This window comes from Cololabis saira, chromosome 19, assembly GCF_033807715.1.
Source record: "Cololabis saira isolate AMF1-May2022 chromosome 19, fColSai1.1, whole genome shotgun sequence".
NCBI classification, from domain to species: domain Eukaryota; kingdom Metazoa; phylum Chordata; class Actinopteri; order Beloniformes; family Belonidae; genus Cololabis; species Cololabis saira.
In genome coordinates this window covers 1,728,547-1,750,977 of record NC_084605.1, presented here as the reverse complement: position 1 = coordinate 1,750,977, position 22,431 = coordinate 1,728,547, and the positions used below count along the sequence as shown (strand labels likewise).

At 42.1% G+C, this 22,431-nt stretch overlaps 1 protein-coding gene across 1 annotated transcript in view; it reads right to left on the bottom strand.

Annotated features, from left to right (window-relative positions):
- The window catches only part of LOC133419825 (probable JmjC domain-containing histone demethylation protein 2C), a 48,900-nt gene that overhangs the window by 5,596 nt on the left and 20,873 nt on the right, over window positions 1-22,431 (bottom strand). Inside the window, exons 11-26 of the mRNA XM_061709264.1 lie at window positions 21,708-22,157; window positions 20,521-21,005; window positions 17,571-18,453; window positions 15,325-15,793; window positions 12,935-13,136; window positions 11,262-11,476; window positions 10,271-10,423; window positions 9,337-9,426; window positions 9,074-9,198; window positions 7,960-8,218; window positions 6,344-6,558; window positions 4,847-5,191; window positions 3,833-4,001; window positions 3,090-3,180; window positions 2,834-2,964; window positions 1,505-1,627 (exon numbers count right to left, since the gene is read on the bottom strand). Coding sequence (XP_061565248.1) covers window positions 1,505-1,627; window positions 2,834-2,964; window positions 3,090-3,180; window positions 3,833-4,001; window positions 4,847-5,191; window positions 6,344-6,558; window positions 7,960-8,218; window positions 9,074-9,198; window positions 9,337-9,426; window positions 10,271-10,423; window positions 11,262-11,476; window positions 12,935-13,136; window positions 15,325-15,793; window positions 17,571-18,453; window positions 20,521-21,005; window positions 21,708-22,157 — 4,405 coding nt within the window. The remainder of the gene's footprint in view (window positions 1-1,504; window positions 1,628-2,833; window positions 2,965-3,089; window positions 3,181-3,832; window positions 4,002-4,846; window positions 5,192-6,343; window positions 6,559-7,959; window positions 8,219-9,073; window positions 9,199-9,336; window positions 9,427-10,270; window positions 10,424-11,261; window positions 11,477-12,934; window positions 13,137-15,324; window positions 15,794-17,570; window positions 18,454-20,520; window positions 21,006-21,707; window positions 22,158-22,431) is intronic.

Below are 22,431 nucleotides of genomic sequence, written 5' to 3'. Positions count from 1 at the left end.
TGTTCCGGATCTCTGGAAAGCGTCTAGAGACAACATCTGTTGTATTAGACGCTATATAAATAAAATTGAATTGAATTGAATTAAACGGGGTCAAAGAGCGTGTGGTCTGCTTAGCCGACAAATTGATAGGGAATATCTCGCTTTTCTGGTAGTTCAGTTTGTAGCCGGAGTGCGCTCCAAACCGATTCAAGATGTTAAGGACCACGGGTAAGGATCTACCTGGATTAGCGATGTACAGGAGCAAATCGTCCGCGTACAGCGAGACTTTGTGTGTTGTATCCGAGCGGATGATACCCTCAAAGCCTTTCTCAGAGCGCAGCCAAATCGCCAAGGGCTCTATCGCAATAGCGAATAAAAGTGGTGACAAGGGGCAACCCTGTCTCGTGCCTCTTTTGAGAGAGAAGGGTGGCGACAGCGTGTCGTTCGTTTGTACTGAGGCCATGGGAGAAGAATATAAGAGCTTAACCCAGAGAATGAAATCCTTGTTAAGGCCAAATTTATCCATCACTTCATAAAAGGTACGTCCACTCTACCCTATCGAAAGCTTTTTCAGCCTCGAGGGATACTACTATCTCAGGGGTCACAGAGCTCTGTGAGTGAATAATGTTGAGCAGCCGCCTGGTGTTGTGGGAGGACTGTCGATCCGGCATAAAGCCTGTTTGGTCCAGTGAGATCACTGAGGGCAGTACCCGCTGGAGACGGAGGGCGAGTATTTTTGAGAGGATTTTAAGGTCCACATTTAGAAGTGAAATTGGTCTATAGCTACTGCACAGTAAAGGGTCCTTTTCTTTTTTTTAAATTAAAGAGATGGTATCAATAACCCTTTTCTAACCCGAATATTGGCAATGACCCGGTTTTGCACGGCCATGTAAACACCAATAACCCCTTTGAATAACCCGAATTTGCTCATATTCTGGTTTTTAAAAACCCGAATATGAGCCCTGGGTTACTCCTTTTAAAACCCGAATATTTGTTCATGTAAACGCCAAACGAAATATTACAGAAGAGAATCAGGGCCAGACAGAAGAAAAATAAAAATAATATTTTTTTTTTTCATTATGCACTTCGATAAAAAAGTCAAAATGTCGAGAAAAAAGTCAAAATGTCGAGATTAATGTTAAAGTACAATTTCGAGAGAAAAAAGTCAAAATGTCGAGAAAAAAGTCGAAATTTCGTGAATAAAGTCGAAATGTCTTGAAATAAGTTGAAATGTCGAGAAAAAAGTTGAAATGTCGAGAAAAAAGTTGAAATGTCGAGAAAAAAGTCGAAATGTCGAGGAAAAAGTCGAAATGTTGAGAAAAAAGTCTAAATGTATTTCAACTTTTATTCTCGAAATTTCGACTTTTTTCAACATATTATTCTGAATGTTTCAGTAACCGGAATATTAGCAATAACCCGAATTTTGACTGCATGGAAACATAATCCTGGTCTCCGGTGACCCCCGTTGGGGTCCTGGTGGGGGTTCTGGGGGTTCTAGGGTTCTAGGGTGTTTTTGGGGTCTCACCGGTCTTGGACAGGACTCCGTTGCCCTTGGCGATGCCCACGTAGACCAGGACCGAGACCACGTCGGAGACTTCCACGTGCAGGTTGGCGGTGCCGAAGTCCTGGTCCTGAGACGCTGCTACACCTGGAGGGAAGGAGGAGAAGATCAGAACCAGAACCAGAACCAGAACCAGGACCAGAACCAGAACACGTTTCACGACACAGACCTGACCCGAGGTCCCTGACCGGTTCGGTGGATCTCAGGAATGATTGTTTTTAACTTTTTAAGCACAAAGCACATTTGAATACTTACATTTTTTTTCTTCTTGTTTTTTTTTTTTTTTTTTTAATTTAATTTTTCCTCCTTTTTTTCCATTTAGTTTTTCTTTATTTTTTTTTTTCCCTTTTTCAGTTTTTTTTCTTATTTTTCCCCTTTTTTTTGTTTTTTTCTTTTTTTCTCCTTTTTTCAATTTTGTTTTTCTTTCTTTTTTTTCTTCTCTTTTTTTAGTTTTTAGGGCCTGAGCACTGGAGGAGATGTTTTTTTTTTATTGTGGTTTTCCTCATTTTTATTTTTCCGATGAAAGGAGGGCCTTTTTTCCCCCTAAACGTGCCCCAAAAGTCACCAAATTTTGCACCAATCCAGGCCTGGTGAAAAATGTGATATTTAATGGTTTGCATTAATGGGCGTGGTCTAATGGCTCAACAGCGCCCCCTAGAAAACTTTGTGCCTCAAGCCCCACAATACGGTTTGACGTACATGCACGAAAATCGGTACACACCTGTATCATGTCGCAACTTAAAGAAAAGTCTCTTGGCGCCATGGCCAAAACCCAACAGGAAGTCGGCCATTTTGAATTAATCGTGTAATTTTGGCGAAATTTATGCCATTCCTTCGGCAGTTAATTCAGCCCGAACCGTAACGTGCACCCAGGTGTGTTATACATCAAAATGTGCGTCTCCATCTTGCGACGACACGCATTACTTTTCTCTTTCAAAACGACGATAGACACCAAAAAGCGCGCCCACCCTTCATCTGATTGGTCCATATTTGATAGTTCCTACTTTCTGCAATAACTTTTGAATGGTTTGACATAAAGAGTCGTGTATAGTTTTATGTGAACAGCAAAGGCACTTTTTATAGTATTATTGACCTAGGAATGTGGGGGGGGGGTTAATTTTTCTTTTGTTTTTTCTTCCTTTTTTCCATTTTGTTAAATTTGTTAATTGTTTTTGTTTTTGTTAATTTCTTTTCCATTTTCCTCTGTTTTTCTTATTTTGGACCACAGTGAGCGTTACTCCAGAGGAAGGAATGACCACAGCGAGAGTTACTCCAGAGGATGAATCATCTCACCGTAGGCGCAGCAGAGCCGCGGTCCCAGGTCCGGCCTGACGAAGAACGAGGGCAGGTGAGACGCCAAGTTCAGGTTCCCCTCGGGATCAGAGTATTCTGGGAGGGGAAGGTTCTTCATCAGGTCGTCGTACCTGCAACAAAAGAGTGAGGGAAGAGTGAGTTAGGAGTGAGGGAAGAGTGAGTGAAGAGTGAGTGAAGAGTGAGTGAAGAGTGAGAGAAAAGTGAGAGAAGAGTGAGAGAAGAGTGAGGCGCCCACCGTGACGGCATCAGGGCCATGAACTCCTCCCCGGACGGCCAGTCCTTCAGACGGTAAACCATCGGCTCCCCGTCCTCGGACCGGGGACGCTCTGGAGGGAGAAGAAGAACCGCAGTCAGACCGATAACACTTATCTGGGATTATAAAACTCCTTTATCCTTTATGTACACACATGCCCATATAAATATCTATATAAATATACTTATTTACACCTATATTAATTAGATATATAATATGTATCTATATTAACTCCGGAGTTAATATCAGAATCAGAATCATCTTTATTGGTTTCCAGGTTCGAACATTGTCCAACAAGGAATTTGAATCCGGTAGTTTAGCTCTCTATGGTATAAGGTGAACAATAAACAATAAACATAGTTAGTATGGTGTAAATAAGTATATTTATATAAATATTTATATGGGCATGTGTGTACAAATATATAGAAATATTCAACTATGTGAATGTACGTATAGGTAAGTGTGTGAGTAAAATTATAGTATACTTAGTTCGTATATATATAGTTATTATAAATACGTGTTAATAAATGATTAGTGAATGGGGATAGGATTAAATAAGTTTACACTTCTTCCTACTCCTTTTTGCACATATAAATTAAGATATTAAGTGTTAAAGTATGAAATTCTTTGTTTTGTTTTCTTATCTTATCTTTAATTGTTGTCTTTCATATTTTTTGCCAGCATTTCCCCAAACTTCCATGCAGTAATAATAAAACCAGACGTACTGGTGATGTCCTCGAATCCGTCCCAGAACTCCTTGATGCCGGAGTTCGTCACCACCTGGTCTCTGCAGTTCAGCAGGTCTCCCTGGTGATCTGCAAACTCCTGGTTGAACGACTCGGCCTTCCAGAGACCCACGTTCAGACGCTTGTGGATCCCCGACACCAGGACGGGCTGCACAGACAGAAAGAGATAAATCATTATTGTAATTATTATTATTATTAATATTATTATTATTTATTTTATTTGTATTATTATTTATTATTATTATTATTATTATTATTATTATTTGTATTATTATTATTTTTATTTTATTTGTATTATTATTATTATTATTATTATTGTTATTTTATTTATTTTATTATTATTTAATTTCTTAAATTATTTTAATCCCTTTTTTTCAAAAACAGGATTCAAAAACTAACTCCTAGCTGAGTTGTAGCAGCTGCTGACCCAGTAACACATACAAGTACACTGAATATACTATATATCCAGATGCTCTTTGTTTTGGTTTATGCTACATTCTGCTCCTTTCATCATATTTTTTACGATGTCTATTTTAAATATTATTTACAGAAGCGTATTGCATTCACTTGAGAAAAAGAAAATCTGCTCTATTTTTCTGAATTATTAAAACTTTTCTCGGAATTCTGAGACAATTATCTCGTTAATTCAGAAAAACAGAGCAGATTTTTTTTTTTTATTAAAACTTTTCTTGGAATTATGATGATAATTATCTCGTTAATTCAGGAGAACAGAAAAGATTTTTTTTAATTAATACTTTTCTTGGAATTCTGAGATAATTATCTTGTTAATTCAGAAAAACAGAGCAGATTTCTTTTTTCATTAAAACTTTTTCTTTTTCAAATTTTCTTTTATAATTTTTTTTATTTTCTCTAAACGCTAGTGCTTGTATTTCCTTCTTTTCTTCTTTCAAAAATGTGCAAATAAATAAATGAAATCAAATCAAACCGCCCAGGACGTCCCCGCCCGAGCCCCGTTTCCATGGCGACGGTTACCTGTCCCAGCCTCCAGCTCTCCCTGAACAGCCTCCAGTTGCCGTGGTTACGGTGGTCCTTGAGCCACAGCAGCCGGCCGTTGCTCAGCCAGCAGTGGGGGATCCCCGCGTGCTGATTGGCCGAGTCCTCCGCCGCCGGGGGCGGTGCCGCGGTCGGAGCCGTCCCCGTCGTCGTCTTCTTCTTCTCTGGTTTGGCGTCCTCCGCGGCGGCGGCGGGGACGATCACCTCCTGCTTGATTGACAGCTTGGCCGTGATGTTCTGGCGGCTGGCGGGGATTTTATTCTCCACCACCGACGCGATGATGTCGTCCAGGATGTTGGGCATCGGCTGGCCGCCCTTACCGGTCTGGAACGGAGAGAACAGATATAACATGACCTTCTCGCTACTGACCCAAGATAATGTCCACATATTAGATCTGGTGATCCGAAGACTAAAGGTCTGAGCATTTTAGACTTATTTTAGTCAGAATTGTCCATTTTAGTCTAGTTTTAGTCTCCATCTCGGATGGATGGATGATGGAAGGAGGGAAGGAAGGAAGGAAGGAAGGAAGGAAGGAAGGAAGGAAGGAAGGAAGGAAGGAAGGAAGGAAGGAAGGAAGGAAGGAAGGAAGGAAGGAAGGAAGGAAGGAAGGAAGGAAGGAAGGAAGGAAGGAAGGATTTATGGATAGATGGAAGGATTTCTTCGTGTGCGTGAATTTTTTTTTTGGGTTGTTTTGGTTTTTTGCAAAATAGTTGTCCTTATCTCTTGTTAATTTGTTCTTAATGCACCTTTCTAATATTAACTTTTGACTACTTTTCTTGCACTGGACCATTGCACATATACTTGTTTATACTTGAAAGTTTGTTTAATATTTTTGCAATAAAGTACGGCGTCACGGCAACGGCGTCACGGCAACGGCGTAGGCTCTGCATTGGTTTAACGCAGAAGCTTAAATCAGGCTTTATGCAGATGATTCCCAGATCGACGTTGAACTCTCATGATTAGAATCCTTTTTTTATTCTGTAATCTACATTTTAGTCTGGTTTTTATTTGTCTATGATATTGCATTATATATTTAATTATCGTTATCGTCACATGACCAGCATTTTCGTTGCGTCTGGTTTTCCTCAGATGATAAAGGTTCGTTGACGACAATATTTAGTCATAATTTTGGTTGACGAAAGCAACTTTAGATGGATGTACGGATGGATGGAAGGAAGGAAGGATGTCTCGTTTTCCTCAGGTGATAAAAGGTTCGTTGACGACGATATTTAGTGATAATTTTGGTTGACGCAAGCTCCTCTTGTCACAGCTTATGCAGATGATTCCCAGATCTACGTTGAACTCTCATGATTAGGATCCTTTTTTTATTTTGTAATCTACATTTCAGTCTAGTTTTTATTCCTCTACGATATTGCATTATATATTTAATTATCATCACATGACCAACATTTTCATTGGGTCTCGTTTTCCTCAGGTGATGAAGGTTTCTTTGACGACGATATTCAGCAGTTTTACCTGTGAGGCGCTGGAGTAGACGGGTGCGAAGGCGATGCCGGCGTCGGTGGATCCCAGCTTCAGTTTTCCGGCCGTGGTGGTGAGCAGGTCCCGGAGGGTTGATCCCTGCTCGCCGCCGCCGGCCCCCAGAGACGAGGCCCGGCACTGCTGCAGAACCTCCAGGCCGTCCTTTTCTTCCTTCACCGGTTTACTCACAACCACCGTCTCTTTGTTCTCTGTGAGGAGAAACAGGAGGAAGTCAGATCCAAACAGTTTACGATTCGTAGTCTAAATCCCGGGCCGGGCAGGAGAAAAAATATTTGAGAGGGGAAGCTTTTTTTTATTGTGCACTTCGAGAAAAAAGTCAAAATGCAGAGAAAAAAGTCGAAACTAATTTTTCTTGTAATTTGTTTCATTAATGCTACTCTTAAAACTAAAAACTATGGAGGATTTTTAGTGCCAAAATTAAATAAATAAATAAATAATTAATTAATTAAAATTGGAATTAAATATATAATTCATTAATTAAATATGTCATTAATTAATTAAATACTGAAATAATTAAATGTATTTATTTATTTAATTTTGGCACTAAAGATATTCCATACTATGGAGGATTTTTAGTGCCAAAATTAAATAAATAAATACATTAATAAATTAATTAAAATTGGAATGAAATATATAATTAATTAATTAATTAAATGTGTAATTCATTAATTAAATACTGAAATAATTAAATGTATTTATTTATTTAATTTTGGCACTAAAAATCTTCCATACTATGGAGGGTTTTTAGTGCCAAAATTAAATAAATAAATAAATAATTAATATATTAAAATTGGAATGAAATATATAATTAATTAATTAAATGTGTCATTAATTAATTAAATACTGAAATAATTAAATGTATTTATGGAAGATTTTTAGTGCCAAAATTAAATAAATAAATACATAATTAATTCATTAAAATGGGAATTAAATATATCATTAATTAATTAAATGTGTCATAAATTAATTAAATACTGAAATAATTAAATGTATTTATTTATTTAATTTTGGCAATAAAAATCTTCCATACTAGAGAGGATTTTTAGAGCCAAAATTAAGTAAATAAATACATAATTAATTAAAATTGGAATGAAATATATAATTAATTAATTAAATGTGTCATTAATTAATTAAATACTGAAATAATTAAATGTATTTATTTATTTCTGGAAGATTTTTAGTGCCAAAATCAAATAAATAAATACATAATTAATTAATTAAAATGGGAATTAAATATATCATTAATTAATTAAATGTGTCATAAATTAATTACACATGTCATTAATTAAAGACTGAAATAATTAAATATATTTACTTAAAATGAATTGTATTTTATTTAATTAATGCCATATTTCATTCCAATTTAAATTAATTAATGACACATTTAACTAATGAATTATATATTTAATTCCCATTTTAATTAATTAATGATACCTTTAATTAATTAATGATATATTTAATTTCCATTTTAATTAATGAAATATTTAATTAATTAATGATGTATTTATTTATTTAATTTTGGCACTAAAAATCCTCCATAAAAAACAAGTGAGTATCTTTCCTCTTTGTTTCTCCTGGTTTTCTCTGACCTTTCTTCTCCTCCCGGGACTTCTGCTCGGCCAGGTCGGCCAGGAAGTGCAGCGGCGACTGGGACTCCGGGGGGGAGACGGGGGAACTTGCTGCGTTGCTGGCGGGACTGCTGCCTCCTGCTCCTGCAGCTCCTCCTCCTCCTCCTCCTCCTCCGTCTCCTCCGTTGGTCTCGGCCTTCACCCCCCCGTGGTTCTGAGGGCCCGGCTCGGCCTTCACCAGCGACAGCTTGTTGCTGTGATTCAGGACGTTCTGGAGAACCTGCCGGACAGACGGACAACAGAATCACCCAGGGGCGTCAGTCGGGTATGAAGGTACGGCAGCCGCCTCACCTCGGCTTCAGGGGAAAATGTAAATGTTTGTTTTTTAAATACATTTATGGAATTAGTCTGTGTCTATTTGTATTGATTATTCTATTACTTAATACATATCGATTTCACTAGTTATTATACACAACAGCAACGGCGTCACAGCGTTAACGGCAACGGCGTATATCAAAATGTATAAAACAAATGAAATAAAAATAAACTGCCTGCATATATAGAATAAAAATGCTTCTTGAATAAAATAAAACAAATATCTTTTCCACTGAGGTTGACAGTTGTGCAAATAACAAAACATTTGTGCAAATCTCAAATAAAACATTAAAGTCAATTTGTCACAAATTAAGCTATATCAAAATCATAAAAAAAAAGATTTTTTTTAAAAATCGATATAAACGATGTTGTCTCGTACCATATCGCGTTTGAAAATATATCGATATATATTAAAATCTCGATATATCGCCCAGCCCTAACTCAAGGGTATCACTCTCTTCTTCTCACCACGCTGACTGCAGCTCAACGTCTCCCCCTAGAGGCGCTAACCAGTAACTACAACAACAATGGAGTGGTATCGGAGAGTTTTTGAGAGTACGAGTAAATGAGAGCAGTATCGACCCTGATACCAGTATCGGGGCATCCCTAGTTTACGTCATCATAAAGCACTTCCTCTGCTATAAAGCTAAACCCCGGACACTAGAGAACCGTCCGGCCCGGGACCAGGACCGGGACCGGGCTGCACCTGCCCCGACCCGAGTCTGGAGGCCTCGGTCCGGCTCCTGGACGTCTGCCGTACCTGAGAGACGCCGTTGGTGGCCGGTAGCTTGGAGAGGACGTTCTGCTTGCTGCTGCAGGGACAGTGAGAGCGGATGTTGTTTCTGTCCCTCAGGGAGTGCATGGACGACACCAAGTCTGCCAGAACTAAACAAGAAGGTGCAGGTTAGTTATCAGGAATAAGAACATAAATCCTTACTTGGTTCTGTTGACAATGATCTGATACAGGGGTCGAGAAAACGAGGCAGGAAGGAATTATGGGACGAATGTAGTTAAAGTAAGTACCTGTTCCAGGGATGATCTGCGTCGGCATGAGGTGCTTGTGATCGTGAGGTTGACCTTTGACACACTTCAGCCAGCCGTACAGCTCCTTATCTGTTAACGACGGCAGAGACGTCAGAGTCAGTGAGAGGGAGGTTAGTGGGGCTAGCGCCGCCTCAACGAGACGCTAACGCTACCGTCGCCTCAACGAGAGAGGGACCAACGAGGACTAACCGTCCAGTCTGGATCAAAGCGCTTTCTGGGACCACATGGTGCAATAACACATAATAAAAGTAGCTGTTTCAACAACAATAATAATAATAATAATAATAATAATAATAATAATAATAATAATAATAATAATAATAAAAAAAGCTGCAAGCAGCGATGAACGGGCCCTCGCGCGTGCAATTTTCGGTTTGGGCCATGGCGCCAAGAGACTTTTCTTTAAGTTGTGACATGATACAGGTGTGTACCGATTTTCGTTCATGTACGTAAAACAGTATTGTGGGGCTTGAGGCACAAAGTTTTCTAGGGGGCGCTGTTGAGCCATTAGGCCACGCCCATTAATGTAAACCATTAAATATCACATTTATCACCAGGCCTGGCTTGGTGCAAAATTTGGTGACTTTTGTGGCACGTTTAGGGGGAAAAAAGGACCTTATTTCGTCTGAAGAAAAACGAGTGCTCGGGCCCTAATAATAATAATATTAACAATAATAATAATAATAATAATAATAATAATAATAATAATTAAAGCGAGACTAATAATAACAATAATAACTAAAGTGACGCCAATAATCCCCAGTCGTCATCAGAGCTGGTTCAGGACCACGAACACAGTCTGGGCTAGGAACAAGCGCTCCATTTCCGCGTCCCTAAAGCTAACATTCCGGTTTATCTCTAAAGCTAACATTCCAGTGCTACCCTAAAGCTAACAGTCCGGTTTATCTCGTACCTCTGGAGCTGCGCCGCTCCTTGGCCTTGTAGCAGTCCAAACAGACCACGAAGCCGCACTTCTGGCAGACCCAGTGGATGTTGAAGAGCGTGGCTTCACAGGCGTCACACATCTCCCTCACGCCCCTCACCGCCCGTTTCCAGGCCGGCTTGGCTGCAACGACACGAGACACGAGTTCAGGAAGGTGCTGAAGACGACCCCGTCGGAGCGTCTGCTGCCGCAACGCGCCGACGACTTACCGTCCTTTATTTAGCTATGGCAGTACATATCACAAAGTAAAAGCAGTAATATTCTTATTCGTCATCCAGTTTTTTCCATTTTAAGTAAACATATTAAGAGATTAGAAAAGGAAAAAAGAAAGAAAACTACAAAGAACTCAATAGAGGGAATGTTCATGACGTCACAGATGCGACATCACATGTGGAGTTCCCCAGGGCTCCATCCTGGGACCTCTTCTGTTTAACATCTACATGCTCCCACTGGCACAGATTATAAAGAACATAAACTACCACAATATGCAGATGACACGCAGATATATATTACAATGTCACCAGGAGTCTGAGGCCTGTACATTCTCTTGATATAGAGGGAATACGCATGAGGTCACAGATGCGACTTCACAGCGGGTTACATCCACTGAGTGGCAAAAAGAGTGGCAGAAAGACTGAGAAGAAAAATAAAAATAATATTTTTTTTTCATTATGCACTTCGGGAAAAAAGAAATGTCAAGAAAAAAGTCTAAATGTTAATTTAAGCCGATAATGTTATCCCGTCTTCTCCACTAATTGCAGACATTTTTGCCACTCAGTGCAGTAAGGGGGCTGGTCCAGAGGGGAAGTGACGTCAATGCAAACCCTCTATAGAAGTCAGATTTTTCAAGGCAGTATTCTTTTCTTAAGCTTTCAAAATCTTTTAATTGTCCCTTTTTCTGTTAGAGAGTAGAAAGTAGTTATTCCTTCTGAGATCCAGAGTTTGAATCTATTTTCCTCACCGTCCTTCTTGATCCAGCCGGCCGCCGTGTTCTCCGTCGTCACCATCTGGCAGAACTTGTCCCCGATGAAGCTGAGGATGTACTTGGCCGTGTTGTGGTCCAGCGGGCCGTCCTGGGCCGGCCCGGGGACCCACAACGCCAGGGCCTCGTCGTCAAACTGCTCCGGGGACGAGAAGCCGTCCGTCCGGAGCACTCCGTTCTTGCTGTAGGACAGTCTGGATGGACGGACGGAAGGAAGGAAGGAAGGAAGGAAGGAAGGAAGGAAGGAAGGAAGGAAGGAAGGAAGGAAGGAAGGAAGGAAGGAAGGAAGGAAGGACATGGAACAGACTGAGTGGATCTGAAGCATCAACCAGTTTAAAACAAATATAAACTTACTATGATATAATTATGAGTTGTTTTTCTTTTTTTGTATATTGTTGACACTGATATATTAATTTATAAATGGGTATATTTATATAAGAATATATATGTGTGAAGATGTGTTATTATTGATATTCATACAACATTTGTATGTATATACACACATACATATACACATATATATATGTATATACGTATATATACACATATATATATACAGTATATATATATATATGTGTATATATATGTATACATATATATATATATACACACATATATATATGTATATACATATATATATATATATATATATATATATATATATATATATATATATATATACACACACACACACACACATATATATATAATTAATTAAGATTATAATTAAATAAAGTTTAGGGGGTAGGATTTAATAAGTGTTTACTTCTTCCTACTCCTTTTCCAGCATCTTAATAATGATGGATGCATGTTTTTATTTATATTTGTGTCTTTTCTTTTGCTTATTTACATTTATTTATTATTGATTATTATTGTTTGGTTTTGTTTTCACTACTGTTTCATGTTCAAAATAAAATTTCAATTCAATTCAACCCAGAACCGCTCACATTTGACATCAAAACAGTGGATATGTATTATTGAGTTTCAGTTGAATGAGACAGAAAAGAGGAGGGGGGTCTTGGGCCTCGTCGCCACAGGTAAACCTGCTGATCTTTCTGTACAAATATGGTGAGCAGATGCAGAATCCCAGTCTGGGTCCATTTTTTTTTCATTATGCACTTCGAGAAAAAATTTGAAATGTCGAGAAAAAAGTGGAACTTTCGAGATTAATGTTGAAGTACAATTTAGAGAAAAAAGTCATAATTTCGTGAATAAAGTTGAAATTTTGAGAAAAAAGTCGCAATGTCGAGAAAAAATTTGAAATGTTTACATAAATGTTGAAGTATAATTTTGAGAAAAAAGTCAAAATTTTTATGAATAAAGTTGAAATGTTGAGAAAAAAGGAGATTATTCTCGAAATTTCGACTTTATTCATGACATTTCGACTTTTTTCTCGAAGTGCACAATCAAATATTTTTTCTCATGGCCCTGATACTCTTCCGTAGTATTCCTGATAAACTGGGTTATCTTTTGGAAAGTACAGGATCGGTAAAAATAAGCTTCGGCTTCAGCCAACTCCTTTTTCAGTTACAGAGTTTGTGTTTAATTGTTTATTGTGTGGAACTGATTAGTGTAAATATGTAGGACGATGCTTTTTTCTGGTGCGTTTGGATCTGAGACGTGACGAGGGACGAGCGGCGCCTGCACTTTACCGTCTGAAGTAGTAGAAGCGGCAGAAGACGGGGGAGTGCGCCGGCTCCTCGCCCTTCTTGCTGCGGACCAGCCGGCACTCGCGACATTTCTGCAGGTTGGGCCCGATCTCGGAGCAGGAGTCGTCCTGCAGGAACGACTCGCCCGTCTGCTTCAGCTTCTTCACCTTCCTCCAGTCCTTCAGCACCGAGCGGGGGATTCCGTCTGGACAGAGGACGGGTCAGAAACACGGGTCAGAAGCATGGCCGACAGTTACAGGTCAGTTACTTCTGATTAGACAAGAACCACATGTGGAGTTCCCCAAGGTTCCATCCCGGGACCTCTTTTGTTTAAAATCTACATGCTCCCACTGACACAGATTATAAAGAACATAAACTACCACAATGTGCAGATGACGCAGATGAGTGTCAGAAAGACTGAGTTGCAGCGTAAATTTTCGGTTTGAGCAACTGGAAAACATCTAAAATATACGGAAGAGAATCAGGGCCGGACAGGAGAAAAATAAAAATAATTTTTTAGAGGAGGAAGATTTTTTTTTCATTATGCACTTTGAGAAAAAAGTCGAAATGTCGAGAAAAAAGTTGAGATTAATGCTGAAAAACAATTTCGAAAAAAAGTCGAAATGTTAAGAAAAAAGTCAACATTTCGTGAAAAAAGTGTTGAGGAAAAAAGGCGAAATTTCTTTTTTCTCGACATTTCGACTTTTTTCACGAAATGTTGATTTTTTTCTCAACATTTCAAATTTTTTCTCGACATGCACAATAAAAAAAAATCTTCCTCCTCTAAAATATTTTTTCTCCTGCATGGCCCTGATACTCGATCGACTGTTCTCATAGATTTATTATTTCTCCTAAGGGAGACAATAAAGATCCATCTTATCTTATCTTATTTAGCAAGAAATCAGAGCTATCGTTTTACAGACTGCTGAAAAATAAGCTTAAGAGAGACAAATGGATCGCTGCAATTCACAGAAACAATTGGATTCCAGGCACCGAAACGTGGATTTGTGGTTCCCATTTTGTATCAGGTAATGTTGGATTTTTGGGTAGCTAACGTTAAACGGTCAAATCATAAAGTTCGGTGTCCTCATCACTTTAATTTCTACAACAAATTAAAACTAATACTATAAAATAATTTAAAAAAAATAATTCCACCGGCCTAGCCGTGTGGCAATAAAAGGAAGTTGAAGTTGAACAAATCCTGCCTTGAAGTCGGACCAAGCGTCAAGACTTTTGTAAGCCTTCAGGCTTTGCTTCGTGTATTTCCCCGGCGTAGAAATTAAGTACATATAAATATCAGGAAACTGGATTTGTGGCCAAATATTAATGTCCATGGACCACTGGTTCTTGGTAACTGTACCAAATATTAATGTCCATGGACCACTGGTTCTTGGTAACTGTACCAAATATTAATGTCCATGGACCACTGGTTCTTGGTAACTGTACCAAATATTAATGTCCATGGACCACTGTTTTTTGGGGTAACTGTACCAAATATTAATGTCCATGGACCACTGGTTCTTGGGGTAACTGTACCAAATATTAATGTCCATGGACCACTGGTTCTTGGGGTAACTGTACCAAATATTAATGTCCATGGACCACTGGTTCTTGGGGTAACTGTACCAAATATTAATGTCCATGGACCACTGGTTCTTGGTAACTGTACCAAATATTAATGTCCATGGACCACTGGTTCTTGGTAACTGTACCAAATATTAATGTCCATGGACCACTGGTTCTTGGTAACTGTACCAAATATTAATGTCCATGGACCACTGGTTCTTGGTAACTGTACCAAATATTAATGTCCATGGACCACTGGTTCTTGGTAACTGTACCAAATATTAATGTCCATGGACCACTGGTTCTTGGTAACTGTACCAAATATTAATGTCCATGGACCACTGGTTCTTGGTAACTGTACCAAATATTAATGTCCATGGACCACTGGTTCTTGGTAACTGTACCAAATATTAATGTCCATGGACCACTGGTTCTTGGGGTAACTGTACGGGTCACTGTCAAGTCCAACCGCCTTTAATTTAAGCCCATAATCAGCTGTTATCCCGTCTTCTCCAATAGTTGCAGCCATTTTTGCCACCTGCAAGTGTTTCAGAGTATTATCTGGATCCCTGATCACCACCGCTGCTTCAGAAAGGTTAGTTTAGTGGGTACAGTATTTCCCACTTTTCTCCAGATTGGAGAAACTACGTTTCTACATTTTCTGTTCTCTTTTCTCTTATTCTCTTATCTTTTCTTTCTTACCGCTATTTGTATTTTTATTTTTCATGACAGGGGTTGGCTTTGTCCTGGGGAGTTCAGTTCAGCATTTAAAGATATCTGGCGCCATCTAGCGTTGTGAATGTGTGAAGGAACCAGGAAGGACTTACTGCTGCTGGCCAGCTTGAGCTTGGTCTTCTCACGGGCCGACCTGAAGATGCCGTTGGGTTTCCCGTCGTCGTCCTCGCGGTCGTCTCCTCTCCGCCTCGCCATGTCGTTCTGCTTCTTCTTGTACGTGGGCTTGGGCTGCCGTTTGGCCCGGCCCTCCGTCTTGCTCTCGCTGGCCGAGTCCGAGTCGTCTCCGCCGCCGCTCTCTGAGCCGGAGTCGTACGAGCGCTTGCTGGCCCGCCGCGACGGGTGAGTCGACTTCCTGTCGTCGCCGCCGCCTCCCAACGCCGCGACCTTGTCCTCCTGCTGCTGCTGCTGCTGCTGCTGCCGCTCACGCTCAGCCCTGGCGCAGTCCTTGCCCAGCTCCTCGCCGGACGTGGAGGCGCAGAGGTTGACGGTGCACGGCTTGATCATGTCCGACACCGACGCCGCGTTGCAGGCGTTGGCGGTCGTGACGAGCGGCTTCGCCACCTGATCAAGGCAAGAGAGGGCAAGTTTATTTGTACATCACAATTCAACACAAGGTCATTCAAAGAGCTTTACATCAACATTAAAAGCGGCAAGACACACTTGAAACATAAATACCAAATAAAATTAAAGCTGCAAGCAGCGATGAACGGGCCCTCGCGCGTGCAATTTTCACCAATAAAAGTCAAGGACTCAAAACCGAGTCCGATGACTCCACCCACGAGTCTTTAAATCAAACCATTCAAAAGTTATGGCAGAAAGTAGGAACTATCAAATATGGACCAACCAGATGAAGGGGGGGCGTGCTTTTTAGTCTATCGTTGCCACGGTAACACTTTTGAAAGAGAAAAGTAATGCGCGTCGTTGCAGGATGGAGACGCACATTTTGATGTATAACACACCTGGGTGCACGTTACGGTTCGGGCCGCATTAACGGCAGAAGGAATGGCATAAATTGCTCCAAAATTACACGATTAATTCAAAATGTTCGAAATGGCCGACTTCCTGTTGGGTTTGGGCCATGGCGCCAAGAGACTTTTCTTTAAGTTGTGCCATGATACAGGTGTGTACCAATTTTCGTGCATGTACGTCAAACCGTATTGTGGGGCTTGAGGAACAAAGTTTTCTAGGGGGCGCTGTTGAGCCGTTAGGCCACGCCCATTAATGCAAACCATTAAATATCACATTTATCACCAGGACTGGCTTGGTGCAAAATTTGGTGACTTTTGGGGCACGTTTAAGGGGGCAAAAAGGCCCTGTATCAGGTCGCAACTTAAAGAAAAGACTCTTAGCGCCATGGCCAAAACCGAACAGGAAGTCGGCCATTTTGAATTAATCGCGTAATTTTGGCGCAATTTATGCCATTTTCACGTGTCGTACTTTAACGAACTCCTCCTAGCAGGATCGTCCGTTCGCCATAAAACTCGCTCAGGAGACACAAAAGACGTTAACGATGAAAAGTTATCAAAATCGTGAGTCTTCGTGAAATGGCGTGGCCGTGGCGCCGCGTCAAACTTCAAACTGGCTTAGTTAGTTAGAAATGAATCATAAAATATAAATAAATCAGTTAAAAATACTACAACTTGACCTAAAATACTACAAGTGAACCTAAAGTACTACAACTGGAGCTAAAATACTAGGGGTGGGCAAAAATATTGATACGGCAATATATCGCGATACATAGTCTCCCGATACGATATCGATATTCAATGTATGTATCGCGATATATTGCCGTATCAATATTTTTGCCCACCCCTAGCTGCACTTTATTTTGTGATTTCAGTGTGGGTGAGACACTGTATTTTATTTTTGTCATTTTAACTCAGGGGCAAGTAGCTGTGTATTTTTGTGATTTCAATTTCAGTGTGGGTGAGACACTGCATTTTATTTTGAGTATTTTGTATCTAAGAATAATGCACACACTGCACTTTTCATTGTGTTTCAGCGTGTTTTTTCATGCAAATATGTTGCATAATTAAAATGGAAAGTTGTAGATGTTGAAGTTGTACATATATACAACTTGGATTTTAAGATGTGTAATGCATTTTTAAATTTTTCGGTGAACTATATAGAATATCGCGATATATCGGGATGTATCGTATAATCGGGATATCGCAATTTGTATCGTATCGTGGCTCAAGTATGGTGATGCGTATCGTATCGTGAAGTCCTTCCCAATACCCACCCCTATAAAATACTACAACAGAAAAACCTGTAAATGTTTATTATCTTGCTTATTGATTTTCACGCTTATAATTGACCGAAATAAAGATTAACTAACCTTGATGCTGACGACGGCGGCGGCAACGGGGGGGGCCGCGGGCACCGCGGTAACCACGGCGACGGCCGTGTTCCGGTCCTCCTCCGAGTGCCGCGTCAGCCACGCCTTCTTCAGCTTGTGGTAGTTGCTGGGGGGGCCTGAGGGGGCGGGGCCTGGGCCTGAGGGGGCGGGGCCAGGGCCCGAGGGGGCGGGGCCTGAGGGCTGGCCGTTGGGCAGGGGGCTGCAGGTGCCCGGCGTGGAACCGCCGGACGAGCAGGGCGGGGGGGTCAGGCTGTGGCCGGAGGGGGCCGAGTCCGACCCCGAGGGGGGGGTTCCAGTTCTGGTCGTCACGGGAACGGGGGGGGCCGAGGGGGGGGCGTGGCTTCTGGACTGGGCGGCGGCCAGAGCGGCTTTGTGCTTCTTGAGGTGGATGAAGGAGGGCGGGTACGGCGGCTGCTGGGGGCCGGAGACGGAGGTGGGGGGGCCCGGGGGGGCCTGGGCGGGGCTCTGGGCGGGGGGCGGCCCCGCCGAAGGGCCCGGAGACGTGGTGGGGCGGCCGTCGTGGTTCTGGACCCTCAGGGGGGCCAAGCCGTCCCATGACGGGCCCCCGGACCGGGAGTCTGTTGAGACCAAAACCCCGGCCCTGCTGGAAGGGGGGGGTCCCTGGACCCCCGGGGCCCCCTGGACCCCCGGGGCCCCCTGGGGGCCCGGAACGGAGGTGCTTTTGTACTGGACGCAGGTGAGATCCAGCCTGGAGTTGGGCTGGATCACCCGGCCGATGCCGGGCTCCCCGGCGGCGGTCCTGGTACCCCCCCCGCCCTCGGGCCTCCCTGGGGGGTGGGGCTCCTTATGGATGGCAGCACCAGAAGAGGACTTGTTGTTAGCACCGAGCGGACCGTCGTACCTAGTGGGGAAAAAAATAAATAAATAAATCGATATTGCGATATATTGTCGCGCTCTCTAATCAAGGACTCAAAACCGAGTCCGATGACACCACCCACATGTCTTTATCACAACCCGTTCAAAAGTTATAGCAGAAAATAGTAACTATCAAATATCGACCAATCAGAAGAAGGGGCGGAGTCCGATGACACCACCAACATTTTGGGTTGCCGACCCCAGGACTATACAAATGCACTCTCTTTATACATTGTATGACGTTTTGGCATTGAATAAATGCATAACTACAGACATTTTCCTTTTTATATATCGTTGATGAAATGTTTTACAATATATCGAATATCGTAGACGTATCGTGATATTGTTATCGTGGGCCACATATCGCCAAAGTATTGAATCGTGAGTTACCATTTTTTCAGTCAAATAGATCGTGATATATCGTTGAAATTTCTTACAATATATCGAATATCGTAGATATCGTGATATCATCGTTATTGTGGGCCACATATCGCCACAGTATTGAAGCGTGAGTTACAATTTTTTTCTTTTTCAGTCACATATCGTGATATATCATTGACATTTCTTACAATATATCGAATATCGTAGATATCGTGATATTATCGTTATCGTGGGCCACATATCGCCAGAGTATTGAATCGTGAAGTTACCATTTTTTTCTTTTTCAGTCACATATATATCGTGATATATCGATTACATTTCCTACAATATATCGAATATCGTACATATTGTGTATCATGATATATCGTTGATGAAATTTCTTACAATATATCGAATATCGTAGATGTCGTGTATCGTGATATTATCGTTATCGTGGGCCACATATCGCCAGAGTATTGAATCGTGAGTTACCATTTTTTTCTTTTTCAGTCACATATCGTGATATATCGATGAAATTTCTTACAATATATCAAATATCGTAGATATCGTGATGTTATCGTGGGCCACATATCGCTACAGTATTGAAGCGTGAGTTACCATTTTTTCTTTTTCAGTCACATATATCGTGATATACCGATTAAATTTCCTACAATATATCGAATATCGTAGATATCGTGTATAGTGATATTAACGTTATTGTGGGCCACATATCGCCACAGTAATGAATCATGAGTTAACATTTTTTCTTTTTCACTCACATTTATATCGTTATATACCGTTGATGAAATTTCTTAAAATATATCGAATATCGTAGATATATCGTGATATTATCGTTATCGTGGGCCACATATCGCCACGGTATTGAATAGTGAGTTACCATTTTTTCTTTTTCAGTCACATATCGTGATATATCAGAAATTTCTTACAATATATCGAATATTATAGATATGGTGTATCGTGATGTTATCGTGGGATTTGGCATTTTTTCTTTTTCAGTCACATATCGTAATATATTGTTGAAATTTCTTACAATATATCGTAGATATCGTGATATCGTTATCGTGGGCCACATTGGGGCGGCAGTAGCTCAGGTGGTAGAGCGGGTCGTCCAATGATCGGAAGGTCGGCGGTTCGATTCCCGCTCTGTCCCAGTTTGCTGTCGTAGTGTCCTTGGGCAAGACACCTTACCCTGCTTGCCCCGTGTGAATGTGTTTGAATGTGTCTTTTTCAGTCACATATATATCGTGATATATCGATTACATTTCCTACAATATATCGAATATCGTACATATTGTGTATCATGATATATCGTTGATGAAATTTCTTACAATATATTGAATATCGTAGATGTCGTGTATCGTGATGTTATCGTTATCGTGGGCCACATATCGCCACAGTATTGAATCGTGAGTTAACATTTTTTCAGTCACATATATATCGTGATATATCGATGAAATTTCTTACAATATATCGAATATTGTAGATATCGTGTATCGTGATATTATCGTTAGTCCACGGACTACGGATGGAGAGTAGCTAGTAAGCTAAATCCGGTCTTTTCTCATCTCTGAGACTAATGTAATTTTGTACATTGTCCCTGACACAAATAAACGTAATAAATAAATTATCGTGGGCCACGTATCACCCCGTATCGTCCCACCCCTAGTCGTACCTCAGGGACATGGTTGGACGTACGATGACCGACGCCGTCGCCGCCGCCGGGGGGTTTCTCTCCCGGTTGTAAAACCCGCCCCTGCCGGCGGAGGTCGCGGAGGTCACGGCGACGATGCTGCCGCCGCCGTGGCCCTTGACGTCCCTGAGTTCGGGCACCAGCGTGGGCGGCTTCTGCTGCTCCGCGGAGGCCTTGGTGCTCATGGGCTGGATGGGCGTGAGGGTGGGGGGCGACAGCCGCCCGCCGTAGGCCGCCCTCTCCCGCTCCCACTCCCGCTCGCGCTCCGACGCCTCCTTACGCTCCAGCGCTAGCTGCGTGGGCGGGTGGAAGACGGGCGCGCGGTGCAGGGACGGCATCGCCCTGAGGTGCTGCTGCAGCGGGTGGTGGTGGTGGGCGGGGGCCGAGGACAGGGCCACGTCCACGGCTGGACTGCGGCGTTCCATCCGATCCACGGCGGCGTGAACCTGCTGCTGCACCAGCGACACCTGGAAAACTCACATGGAAGCCTTACATTAATACCTTAAAAAGAAAATGATCTAAAACAATAGCAATATTAAAGCTGCAGGCAGCGATGAACGGGCCCTCGTGTGCAATTTTCACCAATAAAGGTCAACAACTCAATACCGAGTCCGATGACACCACCCACGACTCTCTATGTCAAACCATTCAAAAGTTATTGCAGAAAATACGAACTATCACATATCGACCAATCAGATATAGAGTCGTGGGTGGTGTCATCAGACTCGGTTTTTGAGTCCTTAACCATAATTGGTGCAAATTAGCCCCGCCCCTTCTTCTGATTGGTCGATATTTGATAGATCCTATTTTCTGCCGTAACTTTTGAATGGTTTGTGATAAAGACATGTGGGTGGTGTCGTCGGACTTCCTTTTGACTCCTTGACCTTTATTGGTGAAAATTGCAAGCGAATTCAGCTGTAATTATTATTATTATTATTATTATTATTATTATTATTATTAATATTTTGTGCAGCCTCATGATACTTCATTTGTTCTTTTTGCATATTATATTATGTTAAAAGGCAAGATAAGCTTTATGCTTCAAGCCCAGACCTTTTCGGTCAAAATAATCAAAGAAAAACCTGTAAATGTTTATTATCTTGCTTATTGATTTTCATGTTCATAATTGACCGAGTTAATAAAGATTTTCACTAACTAAACTAACTGACCTGCTGGCTGAGCTGCTCCGTGATCTTCCCCGCCAGACCTTCCTCCGGCTTGTGCTTGATGAGCGGGGGCGGCTTGGACAGCGAGGCCTTGGGGGTGAAACTAGCGAAGGAGTTCCCCGCCGCCGCCGCGGCGACGCTAACGCCAGCGCTAACCGGCGACGTCCCCCGGGGGTCGTAGTAGCTCCCCAGCTCCTTGGAGGGGAAGAGCCGCGGCGGCTCGTTGACGATGCTGTTGGACAGCGTGGTGAAGTACGTGCTCTTGGAGCTCTGGGAGGCCAGGGCCGGGACCCGGACCGGGAAGACCTGGTCCCTGGGCGGGTCCCGGTCCCGGTCCGTCCCGGGGTGATGGATCTTAGCCGTGAACGGCGCCACCTCGATGCTCTCCTTCAGGATCTGCCGGTTCTCCTCCTTGTACTTGACGACGGACCGGTCGGAACCCAGACCTGCATCCTGGACGGGACAAGGGAAGCACCTTTTAATCCTCGGGTTCCAGCTTCACAAATGTAAAACTAAACACATCATTGGGCCAGAGATGAAGAGACGAACCAGGACCAGGAATTCTAGGGCGCCCTAACATCCCCCCAACACACCCTCAACATACCCTCAACGTACCCCCAACGTCCCCTCAACATACCCCCAACGTCCCCCCAACATACCCTCAACATACCCTCAACATACCCCCAACATCCCCCCAACATACCCTCAACGTCCCCCCAACGTACCC